The sequence below is a fragment of the Dromaius novaehollandiae genome, chromosome 8, assembly GCF_036370855.1.
Source record: "Dromaius novaehollandiae isolate bDroNov1 chromosome 8, bDroNov1.hap1, whole genome shotgun sequence".
NCBI classification, from domain to species: domain Eukaryota; kingdom Metazoa; phylum Chordata; class Aves; order Casuariiformes; family Dromaiidae; genus Dromaius; species Dromaius novaehollandiae.
Window position 1 is genome coordinate 35,424,784 of NC_088105.1, and position 14,317 is coordinate 35,439,100.

Below are 14,317 nucleotides of genomic sequence, written 5' to 3' on the forward strand. Positions count from 1 at the left end.
TGGTAGGTAAACATCAGTCATGAATGGTTAATGGATAATTATGCAAATACAACAATATGTATTCTCAGAACATGTAGAATACTCTATGTGTTCTGGGAATACATGCAGATAGTATACATATAGTATTTCTAACTTTTTTTCTCCTTTTTTTTTATATGTCATGCAGACAGAACTTCTGTTCTGTGAGATAGTCATAGCTATAAATACATTCACCCTTTATGAAAGAGGAGCCTTCTGAAGAAGGCTGCCTCAGAAACTGCAATTTTTTTTTAAAGACACAATCTCTTCCTTGCCTCCCACCTCCTCCTTTCATTTGCAAAGACATCCAGGGGTCCAAACAATGTAGAGTCTAGTTGGGAAAGGGAAGATAGAAAAGTAGAAAAACAGATGAGCTCAGTAGATGTCAAATAGCAAAACTTTACAAATATCAAGATTTCAAGGATTTGCTGACATATGGGTAAGCTAGGATCCCATCTGCAGTGAAACAGTTTCTCTTTCAGGCTCCAAAAGAAAAATGTTTTCCTGTACCCAGACTTTAAGTACTGATTGGCGAAGACCTGAATCTCCTTTGACCTTGGTGAAATTTTCCTGACAGGCAGTGATAGAATTTGAATTTGGGAGAAGAAGGAAAAACTTTGTACTGGATGAATTAATTATTTCTTGATGTTGCTTGCTCAAAACTGCACTTCTGTCACACACTGGAGATGTAAGTGATGAGATGAAGGCAAATAAGGCATTTAAAGATGTTTAATCAACTTCTCACAGGGATATTGCTTGTGTGTAACTGTGCTTGTGTTTGTGTAATTGAGTTTTTTAAGTGTTAAGACTCCAGCAGCTCCCACTAAAATTTGCCTCTCCCTAGATCTTGGGAAGTTCTTGAGTCTCTCCAGCGTGTAGCTCGTACCTTGTTGCTGCCTGTGACAATCTCCCTCTATTGTGTTTGCCACTGTGTTTCCTAGTGGACATGTCTGTACCGAATATTATTAAAAGTTAAAAAGTTATTATTACAAAGAAGATGCAGGCTTTGAGTAAGGACTACCTCCATATCAAATGGTACCATATCCTTAATATCTTGGTATAAAGAAGAAGTGAATTGAATAAACATGGTCAACAGAACAAACAACATGTTTTGGTTTTATTATCAGCTTAACTTTGGCTCTGCCAGGGTGCCCAGCATGTTTGTTCCCTTTATTTTATTGTTACAATACATGGTATTGATACCTATTCGCTCTGGATGGGGAAGGGGAGGGGCAAAACATCCACGGAAGTTTCAAAATAAATTTCAAGTAATGTATTTCATCTCCTGACTGGCCCTTGTTTGGTCATACTGTATAGCCAGTTTCATGGCTTGATCCAAAGACTTCTGAATTGAGTAGATCTCAAAGCATTCGCATGGGTTTGTTTGGACTATATGCAAAAATCCATTTAATTTGCCGAAGATATTTGGAATAATACTCCTCAGCCTAGACAGGACTTTCCCATCAGAAAACTTTCTTGGTAATACATTTCTTTCTTGCTGTAATACGTGTGCCTGTTACAAATGTTTATAACCTTGAAACACTGTGGAGCTTTTTGTTTTTAACATCTTTGTATCCTCGTCTAGTTATAAGCTCTTTCCATTTGGAAAGTCAGTTCTTCTGTCCTCTGTATCGCTTAACTGCTTTTTCTGTTCACTGGGATGCTGGGGACTTAAATTCAAGAATGGGAACATAATGTTCAAGACAGTCTAGCAAGGGTATTGTTGCTTTCTTGATATTTGAACTGCTGTCTAACCTGAAATAATGTGTATTTTTTCACTGCTATACTTTTCTAATACACTGTATGCAGGAATAAGAATTCAGATTTCTTTTATAACTCCTACCTGAAAATTCAGCAGTTATGCTCACAGCAAGCAGCACCGTTCTTTGGAAGACAAGTCGGTCGTGTCTCCACTGTTCTGTGTAATAAAGGGTTGAAAGATTGGAGGTGGTCCAGTGCATTGATCTGAGATGATCTTACTTTAGCATTTGTCTTTCCTTTCCTATTCCTGCCACAAAACTATCTGAGAAATGAAGCGTGAATGTTGCTGTGAAACATGCCCTGTTACGTGAATGCTGTCAGCCAGTAAAGGTAGATCACTATTGTCTCCTTCCCCAACCTGCCCCACTTTCTGGCTTCATTTGTGACTGCCTACCGTCCCAGCTGAGAAAAGAGGAAGATATGCACAGCAAGACGTTCCCTTCATGTGTCTGAGCAGGGAATTTTTGTTACTGTGGGACATTGTTACTAAGGAGATACTGCGGCTCACGAGGGCCGTAGTCGTTTAGCACTATCAGAATTTGAAATTTGCACGTAGAGCGGCTTTAGGCCTGTGTTTCATCACTAGTTGGGGAAACTGGGTATATTTGTAGTCTCCTATAAAACCTTCCTGCTGTCCACCAAATAGCTGACAAACCTGATTGCCCCGTGATATAAAGAGGTGCTTTTCACTTAAGTCTACTGGATTGCCCAACTTAAATAACAGTCCATAAATTGTAGCTTTTTTTTCCCTGTAAGTTCTGAGAGTTCTTTTTAATTTTAACACAAATTTTATCTGCTATGGAAAAATGCCTGGAAAGAGATTTTGGTATGAAATCTTGGTCTATGCTGGTTTCCTCAACTGCTGTGACTGCATTGTCTGTCCTAAACTAATATTTTTTAGGCCTTTGGGGATTCTGCTGATGTTGAAACAGTGAAGCAGTTGAAACTGCTAACAGAGGAGGATGAGCAGCTATGTAAGAGTTAAACTTCCAGCCTTGTCTCTTCATACATTTACCTCACAGCTGTGCTATCTGTCCTCCCTTCTCATAATACAATATATATTCTGCTTTATGAATGTGATAAGATCTATGCTAACTGTAAGATCTGTTTTTTAACCTTTCCGCCAGTATGCTATCTTTAATGGGGCTATCGACACTCATTTTTTATGGTGATATATACATACCTTTTGTTTTTTTACTTACTGTGGTTGAAGTGGCAGATTTTGAAATTAATGTTAAACTTGGGAAGAGCGAAGAAAATAATACCTTGAAACAATATCTGTATGTGTAGTGTGGGGGGGTTTATTGTTTGTTACAGAGGGAGGAAAAAAAATTTTGCTTGTTACTTTTGGCACCAATACAAATCTGTTATCTCAATTTCAGATAAGATACAGGGCAGCTATTTTGAAAAGATGAGCTTTGTGAGCATGAAGAGGAGGTACACTGGAAGGGGGGAGAAATGGTCAAAAAAGGTCTCAGTATAAGGAGTGGGGAGATAGGGAAAAGTCTGACACTTTTTGATTCTGTTTGAACAAGAAATTCTGATAGCAATAAACTTGAGTTTTAACGGCCCTTCAATTTTTTTTTTTTTTTGGGGGGGGGGAGGTGTTGTGTTCAAGCCAAGACATGGTTTCTACCTTAAACTAGTAGTTTCTGAGCAAGTTTAGTGTGATCTGCAATGGCTTTTAAATGCAAAACGTACCTTGAAAGCTATTTTCACAGTATATACTATATGAAGTATTGTTTGGCACCATAAGGCTGCCACTTGCACAAACATATGTTTAATCATTACATGACCTAGAACTTAGCTCTGATGGGAAGAGCAGAGGGAACTGGAGTTCATAGTGAAGATACTATCCAGGTTATAAGCCTGAATGACAGATAGCGTGGGGGCTTTTATTTATCGTATTTGAGGAAATATGCTTAAGAGCTCCATTTAGCCATTCTTGAAGATAAGGTGATAGGTAGTCATCTACAGGAAATACCAAGAAGATAAGTTTAACCAGAGGGAAGTAAAAGAGCAGATCTGCTGATGTGCATTAAGTGTGTTGCCTGTGTTAACTTACTAAGTTCGGATGGAGATAGCAAAGAGAAAAAACAGTTTGTGTATGGTGGGAAGTGGGGATGGTTGTCCCGAGACAAGAACTTTAACAAGGCCTTTTTACAGGGCCTGCCTGCATTCCTGAGGAGGCTATATTTGGAGTAATGAGAAACTTTTTGACCTACCAGTTTGAGTTATCACTGGACTAGAAAGAATCATCAAGCCTAAAACATTGGTGTTGAGATAGGACCAGGCAGAACTGAAAGCTGTGAGTTGTGAGGAGGTTACGTGAATTATTTCGGGATGTGGGATAAGAAGATGCTATTGGCTATTTACTAATCCCATACAAGGTGGAGCTCTGAAATTTAAAGGTTGAGTCACTGAAAGGAGAAAGGATGGCCTGAAGAAAACTGAACCTGAAATGAGCTTTAGCGGGTATGTTTTTACTTTTAAAATATATGGGGAAGGAAAGACTTGCGCGTAGTTTCTTCTGTCATTTCTATTCCAACTGCAGTTTTAGAAGAGAGAATGCTTTCTGTGGTCTGGATGAAATGTGGCTCTTAATTTGAAGGTTAAGCAAAGTGTTTGACCTAGACCCTTAAAGAGCTGCCCGATCAGGTGTTACAGGGAACATGGTATTGCAAATGTCTTCATAAGATACATTTTCAGTACGAAGCTTCAAAACTGCAGAAATCCATGTGCCTGTCTTTTATTTGACAGACTGATGAGATTTTTCAATAACTGCTTTTTGTGATGTCACCCATGCCTAGATCCGCACCAACACAGCCAAATATTCTGAGCTAGAAAGACAAAAAAAACCCAAAACAGTAATAGCTTCGGGAGCAGGAACTGCACCGTAACTCTCTCCCCTCTCACCAATGAGGGCCGAGAAACTAGGTTCAAAATTGGTGCTGGTCCTTGCTTGTGGCACTTCTGAAGTACTGAATTTATTTTCCACCTGGTGACACATTTGGAACAGGGCGATATGACCATATCTGTTTCCATGACAGTCAGTCTAGCTGGAGTTGAATGCCCTCGGACCAGGAGGAAGTAAACCTGAACTTTCACTTTGGCAATCTGGGTGGTTAGAGAAAAGGTGGGGAAGCAGAGTGGAGGCAGCTTCTCTAGCCCTGTTTCTAAATGAAGGGAACTGATGCCTGTGCTCAGTGTTGAAGCCAGTGCTCTCCAGATAATGTAGCATTTCTGGGTCCTTCAGGAAACTCCTGTTTAGGGATGCTTAGTACATGGATTCCAAATAGTGTTGGCTATGATGGAGTTCTGCTATCCTCAGCTCAGTTTAGGTAACACCTCCGGATCCTAAAAGTGGCAGAATTTTTAAGTATTGACGTTCTCTAGTGAAAATCCAGATACTTGAAGATTGTCCCATATTTGAAACTGATTAATAAATTACAAATTGTGCGTGAATTCCCAATGAGAACCAATAGCATCTTGACCATGTATTTCTTTTGTCACAGAAGTTTTGATGTGAATATATGTTTATTGGCTAATTATAAAGCTTACTCAAAAAGCAACTCTTAAATTTACAATTCCAAATGACAGCAAGCTGCAACAAAAGTTGACAAAGAAGGAAAAACACTGATAGTTGTGATTTTCCAGTGTCTGTACCCACTTCATTTTCACTGATCATCTTAAACAGATGGGAAGCAGACAATTTTTAGGAATGTGAAGTACTTTGTAAAGGGGCGGGTATCTTATCCTGTAGCTCAGAAGCAGGGCTGAGTAATTAGGTAATAGTGTAACAGCAGTTTATTTGGTTTCTCAAGATCGTAGATTAACCTTTTAAATATATTTTACGCAGAAGACTACCGGATGTCTTGTGTGGACAAGATCAGAGAAAGTCTAAGAGTCTTCAGTGGGTATGGGGGAACAGACTGGTCAATCCACCTGCAGAACGAAAAAAGGGTTGATTTTTGGGTGGAGAATGGCATCAGAAGGAATGCTAGCAGAAGGGGGAAGAATAACTGTGACACCCCGAAAATTACAGAGTAGGTAAAGTAGTGAGGCTGTCTACAATCTACTGACAGATTTGGGAACTTGTTTGGGATTTGGGAATTTGTTAGAAGGGTATGTGTAAGCAACGAAATTATGGCATTATGGTAGGCCTACATGAAACCCTGTCTACCTCATCTTGCATGCCTTTTCTATTGTGTAAAAGGTTTCCAGTGACTTTAAATGGCCATTTATCTGTATGAAGTGTGACTTTTCCACCTTATTGGGCACTATGGGTAAAATACTCTCTCCATTGAGACTGGCGGCAAAAATCTTCAATCTCAATATAGTCAGAATTTCACCTCAGTGATCTGGTTATTTGTCTGTAAAGATAGTACACTGGTTCTTAATCTGGTTGAGAAAATACAGGAATTTTAAACAAAAATCAGTGGAATTTTTGTCTGAATATAAATGCATAATTGACTCTATTGACTCTGCGGGTATAATAGATTTTTTTTCCTGAGTTCTGCCTGTAAGTAGGTCACAGTGAATGAAAATAAAATATGCATTTCACTTTGAGACAGTATGGTGTATTTATAAGTCAGCCAGTGATTTTTAACCAATTCTTGAGGTTTTTCTTTCATCCTTATGCCCATGTAGACAAACACACGTGTGCACACACGTGTGCATGCACACACACACACACACACACACACACACACAGGCACCAGCATGCTAATTCTGAGGTGATGTGTTTTCTATGTGCTGTCTTCCAAGTATTGCTGAGCATGACCTAGAAATGCTAGCGGTAAGTGCTGTATCATGGAGAGTTGTTGTTGAACTTGTTTATATCTAATCTTTAGATGCTATTGAGCTTAGGCTAGGAAAAGTAATCTGTTCCATGCAGTTCTTTAACATTCTGTGTACATTGTATAAATACATACCTCTTTTCACAACAAAGTAAACAAAATACTAGAATGTAATAGGAATTCGAAGTTACAAAATTTATTCTGTATTCAGGAAATTAATAGAGGTGGAGAGTATTTCATGTAGTCATATTTCATTTGCCTTCTTATTCTCACAGAATAGAACTTTTTAAAATCACTGTCATATCTGACTTTGCAGTTCAGGAAATTCAGAGATAAGAGCCTCTTTTAGGACTTGTAAAAACATCCTTTTTCTGAATGCTGGAAATCCCTCATTAGAAGCCGTGAATCTTGTCTTTAGTATTTTTTCCCTTGTATGGTTTTCTCCTTGTTTGAAGCAATTGCTCTTCTTTGTGCCTCTTTGAGCCAAGAGTTTAGGGTTTTTTTCTATGAAATGGATGATAAAATACCTTGTAAACAAGCTCAGCTAGGCAGAGATGGCAAAAAATGCACAGTGTCCTTAGAAATAGTTATCATACTACATCTCACTGTAATGCAGTTACGTAAGTTGCAAGTGTGCTTCTGCACACTAGTCGTAAATAGAGTTGTGATTGTCCTAAGTGCCCCATTGTTGTCTCTGCCATGCCTGACATGTCACAATAAATTATACAGGTAACTTTCTGTGGAGGTACTATAGACTCGGAGGAGCCAACGGCTAAGCATATGGGAACAAATCGTAATCTATTTTATACGCATTCTGCTACAAAATGTAAAAATAGCTTAATTGACATTCAAACCTCTTGCATACAGCAGTGAACATACGTAAACATCTTAAAGTGAGGGTGTAACGAGGACAGGGCCAGAATCTTTCCAGTGGTACCCAGTGACAGAACGAGAGGCAATGGGCACAAACTGAAACACAGGAAGTTAAGTCTGAATCTAAAGAAAAATGTTTTTACTGTGAGGGTGACTGAGCACTGGAACAGGCTGCCCGGAGAGGTTGTGGAGGCTCCATCCTTGGAGATATTCAAAAGCCATCTGGACAGGGTCCTGGGCACCTGCTCTAGGTGACCCTGCTGGAGCAGGAGGGCTGGACTGGATGATCTCTAAAGGTCCCATCCAACCTCAACCATTCTGTGATTCTGTATTGCTGTATGTGGATTTAACAGGTCCCATGTGTGAATGTTCACTGGCAAATCTTACTGTGGTAAAAAATGAGTTAATGACCGTGGCATCTTAAAATGGAGCAGAGCATAGGGACTGTTTTCATTCTGTGAACTGCAGACAGTATTTGTATTTTTGTGGATAGCTGACATCCTACTACACACTGAGTTTAGGCTGACAAGGTAACTATTGCATTAACCCATCAGACTAAGACCACAGTAAATATCCATGTAGTGTAGTGGGCTCCTATGTGTAGTTTTTTTTTTTTTAATTAGTGTAAAATTGTGAGAGTCACTTATAAACAGCTGAAGTAACACTTAAATTTTTTAAATGCTGGGTATTTGTCATGTAGATGTCTCGGTATTTCTTATTTGGCTTTTGTAATGTTGATATTTTAGGAAGAACTAACTTGTTTCTCTCTCTCCTTCCTCCTCCCTCCCTCTGCCCGTTCTCCTTCTAGATGTTAGGTTTCAGACACTGTTCCTCAATTTTTATAAAAAACAAGATTACTAGTCAAATTCCTTGGTCTTGAAAAAAATTCTTTTATCCCAAATATCTTGGCAGAAAGAAATTCTGGAGTAGCTTTCCCATAGGAATTAGGGGGGAAGTTAACTTTAAAATGGAGCCTGATCAAATCATGGAAAAGTGATTTCAGGGCAATTGAGCTAGGAACACAGGACTAGGGAGCAAGGAGTTCTTGTCCTCCAGCTGCTGAGAAAAGCCATCAGCATCTGCTGATGCCAAGTGAATATTATGCAGTGTGCATTACAAACTTTTTTAGCTGATTAGAGCTGTATCTATGGCCAAAGTTACCCTCTTTAAATGAAAAATGCCTTGGCTATCTAGCTTTCCCTACAGATAGATGGATAATGATGTCTGACCATTGTGTGTAGATTTTTTTCCATAAATTGTTTTTGAGTGTGCTGGCTAATCTCTTTTTTGAATGTTTCCATTGATCTTTTTTTTTATCAGTGATCTTTTGGCAGCTGTTCAGTTCTAAATTGCTTTTACCATTAGGGAGCTTTTACTTGCACTTAATCTCACAGCAGCCATTTTGATTAGATTTAATATAACTTTTCTCTCAGTTTGCTGTACTAAAAACTGCATCCTACTGTCTTCTCCATGGTTTTCCTAAAAGATGATATGGAGAGGTCCAGAAGGATTTGCTGTTGGTTATAGATGGTCTGAATTTTTAAACCAGTGTGCTGACCAGAGAGTGCTTAAAAGGTTACCACCATTTATATGCAGTAAGCAGTGTCCTCATAGCAGTGTTCCTGGACTTACAGTGACAGAGACTATTTTCATCGCAGGGTTGATGTGATTCATGTCTTCTATCTCTAGACTGATCATGCTATGCTATAGGTTTGTCATGTCTGCAGCAGGACACAGGCATGTGGCTTAGTTTTTCAAATATATGAGGAAAAAAAATAGCTTGCATTTTTCATTCTGCTGAACTCTTGTAAAACCAGGAATAAAAATCGTTGTTAGAGATATAGGAGCTCTGGAAGCTTATTTTATCCATGAGTTTGGGAAAAGGAGTTTAGTTTTTGAATCATACTGGTTGGTTGGTTTCTAGGTCTCCCCTTTTGCTGTGAGCCTTTTCTGTCCTGTTAGTGCATGACTTGATATGCAAGTCTTAATGAGATAACCTTTATTAATGGACCACTATATACTGAGATTAGTATTTAACTAATACAGTGTACTCTTCTTTGCTGGCAGTATGGAAGGTCATGGAAAGTCTGTTACAATAGAAAGATTACTTCACTGGTGTGCTGCTTAATTGTTCCTTTTTTAGTTTAAATAATCATGGGCAATAAAACTTGAACACAGGATTTTGGTATCCTGTGAATTACGACTAGTGTGGTTCAATGGATGGTACCACAGTTCCCCAATAATATGTTCTTTGGGAGGGGGAGATGATTATTAAACAAAAACAACAAACAAACAAAACCCAGAAAACAAACTCCAAAAACCTTACACACATTGAAATAACTTGACCACTGCCACTTTGAACACCCATTTTAAAAGTTTTGAACACTTGAAGTATTTATAAATTAATGATCCTTCTTCCCTCATCCCTTCCTTTGGCAAGTGAAATACTCTTCATAGGCATGGATATGTGAAGAACTGACAAATACTTTCCTAAAGGAGGATTTATGAAATATATTTAGAAGACCTGAAGTGGGTTTGGGTGGGGATGGGTTTGAGCCATAGAATTCCAAAGGCCAAAGGCTAAAAACTAACGGGTGATAATGAGAGCATTGAAAACAAAGCATTTTTTGAGTCTGGATAGTACATTTCAGAATAATAACTTACAGATATTTTCTTTGAGCTCCATAACAAATAAGTCAGATAAGAATCTCAGTTCTCAGATTCATAATAGGTGCTAGTCCACTTAAGGTTTCCTTGATTTTAGCAGACTTCCTGTTTCTTTTAAATACCTTCCATTTGAATGAGGAACTAGGAACAATTGTCAATAGCTATGCTAAAGCTGTGCATGGGCCAGTTTATCCCTACAGTCTGCTTAATGCCTGTGGCTTTTTTTCTTCCTTTTGTTTTTTTTTCTTCTTGTTCACCCAGAGTCTGCTGACTCTGTCTGCTCCTGTGTTGTTTAAACATTCTTTCAGCACAGCAAGGAACTCTTTCGGACTAGCAAAGTAAAGGTGGTGACATGTCTGTATTTGGAAGAAAAAAAAATAAGTATTGGAAAGAAAATGACAATGATAGCCCTCAATCTGTTTTGATCTGTTCTCCATCCTCCCTCTCCAACTCCTCTTCCTTATCCCCCCAGTCGTGAAAGCTATCCACTACCCACTGTAATCATAACTTAATACATTGCTTTCTTAACTATGATTGACTGCAACTGAGATGCATAATCACACTTGCTTGTCATTACTTCCTGACTTGGATTCTTAATGAAAACTGTACAACAGTCTGTTGCAGAAGTATGAAAATATTATTGTGGATGTTGCAGTTAACATATGACTCGGGTTCTACTGAAAGACAGTTTTAGCCTAGGATTGTGTTAAATTTAACACATTATATACTTCAGATTATTCTCTGTGCTTCATTATTCAAAGTTACAGTGTCCACACTGAAGTGGAATTAATAGACTGTTTATTACACACTGAAGAGCTTCTGTTAGTTAAGAAAGCTTTAGAAAGAATTTTTGTGCATCTCATTTTCTTATGAAGAATATGTAAGTTCTTATTTTCTTGAGCCCATGTACTTACTACTGTATGATATCCTGAGTGGCAGTCGTAAATATGACTGGAATATTTGGGATTTAATGAATTGAGGAATGTCTATGAGAACTGTCTTCCCATTTATGTCCCTAAAGATGGACAAGAGGCAGATAAACAGTGAAACATCAGGAAGGCAGGAGAACTTTTCTTTGTATTTCTCCAAGCGTGGTTCCAAGAGCAGGAGAGCTGATGGCAGATCACTGCTGCAGACAGGCATCTTTCAGCCCCATGCCTGGCTGTGCTCTCCTACCTTTAGTAGTTCAGTTCACAACCACTACAGTGGAATATTTTTCTGGGGCGAGGGGATGAGCTGAATCAGGTCATGGAAGGATCTGGTGACTTCCGAAGCTCGTGCAAAGCAAGCAGTGGAGCCTGCGGCCTGGCAGGGCCTCCCGCTGAAGGACCTCCAGCTCTAACAGTGGTGACCTGTTAGAGTTGTTGGTCATCCTGTTTTACAAATCCATACCTGAAAAGACTTTTTTTTTTCCTCTGCTTTGACCAGATTTAATCTGCTGAGCAGATAAGCATAGGAAAGTACAGCTATTTAAAACCAGCTCAGATTAAAAAAAAAAAAAAAAAAAGATATTCCTTGATTGTAAGCAATGATGAAACTGAAGAAATTGCCTTCTAATGGTAGTTTGTAATACAGAAACACAGTACTTTGTATGTGTGGTGCTAAGTTATTCTTTATAAGCAAATCTTTGTGTGTGTGCACACACGCGTGCATGTGTTTAACTGACAATGCTTAGATTAATATTTGTAAAAGGAACTAAGACCCTGATTAAGAACAGATTTATAAGAGTCTTATGTGTGCAAAGTCCCGCTTAAGTGCACTGTGATGGTGGTGTTGGTATTTACTTACCTGAAAATTATTGTGTCTGAATTGCTCTCTGTATTTTATTATCGTTGAAGGTGATAACAGAAAAATGGCATGACTTACAAAAAAAGTTATAAATAGGCTTAAATTCTCAAGCAAAGGAATGTTCAATCCTGATTAGAGCAGAAACTGACAATATTTATGATTTGGAGTCATTACTAGAATACAATTTCTACAAAGTGTAAGAGTTCTTTTGCTCACCTGATTATTTAAAACATCTCTTCAGTAGTGTAAATTAACGCAATAATATATAGCTGTAACCACAAGAAAGAAACGGGATTTTAAGACAACTGTGAAATTATGTCCTCAATTCTAGATAATATGGTTTAATTTCCATAGTTAGTGAGGACATCACACCTGTTTGCTTCGGGCTTTTAGTATATACGACTTAAAATATTTTAACACTGTATTTTGAATACTTTTTCAGCTCGAGATGCTGATGAGAGAGAGAAGTGGATTCATGCTTTAGAAGACACTATTCTCCGCCATACTCTTCAGCTTCAGGCAAGTTTGACTTTCACTTTTTTTTCCCTCCTCTCAGAATAACAATATAATGACATGACTGCTCATATCAAACATACCTTGCATAACATCTGATTGTTCTACAGCCTATATAATCAGATATAGTAAGATAGTAATATAGGTACCTGAGATAAGATTCTAGTCTTTCTGTTACTATTTTCTTGTCTCACCATCATGATAAGGCAGTATGAGGCTTCTCTTTGATGTTTCAGACTGATCTTTACACATTTATTTATTTGTTTAAATTGGAGCTAATCCTTTTTGAGTCAAGCAGAATAAGACACCTGGAAGTCTGTTATATATTGGTATAGCATCTAATTTTTAGACTAAAATGAGACAGCAGCATTGGACATATTTGATGAATGACAAAAATGTTTGAATCCAGTGTGTAAGCTGAATATTGGTAGTTACCTTTCTTGTGACCTTTAGCTAGGAAAAACTAACCTGAAAAAATTCCTCGAGATTACTTCTTCCTAGAGTTTTTTGGTTGGGAGCGGTGGTTCTGAAAAAGGACGGTTGGACTGAGGGTGGTTCTTAGCAGTAGCTACATTAGCTCAGTTCTTGGTGCTATTCTAGAGTTCAATGTATCTACAGAACAGGCTAATCTTTTATTTTTTGCCCTGGGCAGAAACCCAAACTTTTTAGGAAAGGGATTTTCTCATACTTGGTTTGTACTACAAAGGTGTCCGATTACAGTGTAGAAATCTTGAAACAGGTATTCATTATTGGTATTGAATAAAGGTTTGGTATGTTTTAGAGGTACAGTGAGTGATTTGGGTCTCTTAAAGACTGACACTATGTAAAGAAAGACCCATTAAAATCTTTAGTATCACAGGAAGAGAAGCAGCTTATAAAGACTGACTTAGATATGACAACATTTTCCCAGTCTAAAAAATTAGATATAATCCCAAATTTATTCCATCCAACTTCAGGCAGTTGTGCATCTCGGTCAACTTAGGAGTCCATTTAGTTTTGCCGCTGCAGCAGTGGCTTTCGACCCTTTTTGACTTAAGGACCACTAAAAATTTTCTAGAGGATAGCAGATCCCCAGATAACAAACACAAGTTTGACAGTCAGCTTCATTTCCTTGGTAAGATGTCATGGGTATTTTAGAAGTAAAGCATGCACCCTGGCACAGTAGCTGACCAGAGATGGGAGCACCCTGCTCTGCATGAGGAGATGGAGATTACCTGGAGGACAGCAGACGTGGACAGGGCGAGCTGCGGGTGGGGGGAGGCCTCCTTCCCCTTCCCTGCCTGGGGCAGAGGGCAGGTAGCAGGTTCCTGTTCAGGGCCTGAAACGAGGAGCCACCTACACTGCTGTCTCCATCAAGGCAGCTGTTTATGGCTTAGAGATGCAGGTTACAGAAATGAAACATCAAAATATACTCCAATTCTATCAAAATGCACACCTCCACCCTCTCGAGGAACTGTAATCCTAGTTTTATTGGCAGACTTCTTACAAATGTTTAAATTGCAGCCAGTAACAGAAGGGTTCCCATTAGATAACCTTTTCGTCTTCCAAGGGCTTTTCAAACAAGCAAAGTGCACTTAGATAAAAAAAGCACAACTAGTAATTTACCTAGTAGTATTTGAGGGAAAAAATAAAAATCAGGAACTGACTACAAAGACACACACCCTCACCCCTCTTGAATAAACTCAGCATGGTGAGTAATACCTCTCGGGCCGCGGCAGCCGCTGGCACCACTGATCTTCGAGAACCTTCTCCCACATGCCCATCGCTAAGCCCTCGCTCGGAGGCCGTAGCTCTAGACTGGCCGCCGCACCGCCCGCACGTGCTCCCGTTCAGGAGCTCCCAAAGCCGCCAACAGCAGGACGCTTAAGAAACGCGTGAGCGGCGCTCAGCAGCCCGCC

General features: G+C 39.0%; 1 protein-coding gene across 2 annotated transcripts in view; it reads left to right on the top strand.

Annotated features, from left to right (window-relative positions):
- OSBPL9 (oxysterol binding protein like 9) overlaps positions 1-14,317 on the top strand; it is a 71,906-nt gene that overhangs the window by 18,326 nt on the left and 39,263 nt on the right. For both annotated transcript variants that reach the window (XM_026105614.2, XM_026105623.2), the window contains exon 4: positions 12,349-12,425. In XM_026105614.2, coding sequence (XP_025961399.1) covers positions 12,349-12,425 — 77 coding nt within the window. The remainder of the gene's footprint in view (positions 1-12,348; positions 12,426-14,317) is intronic.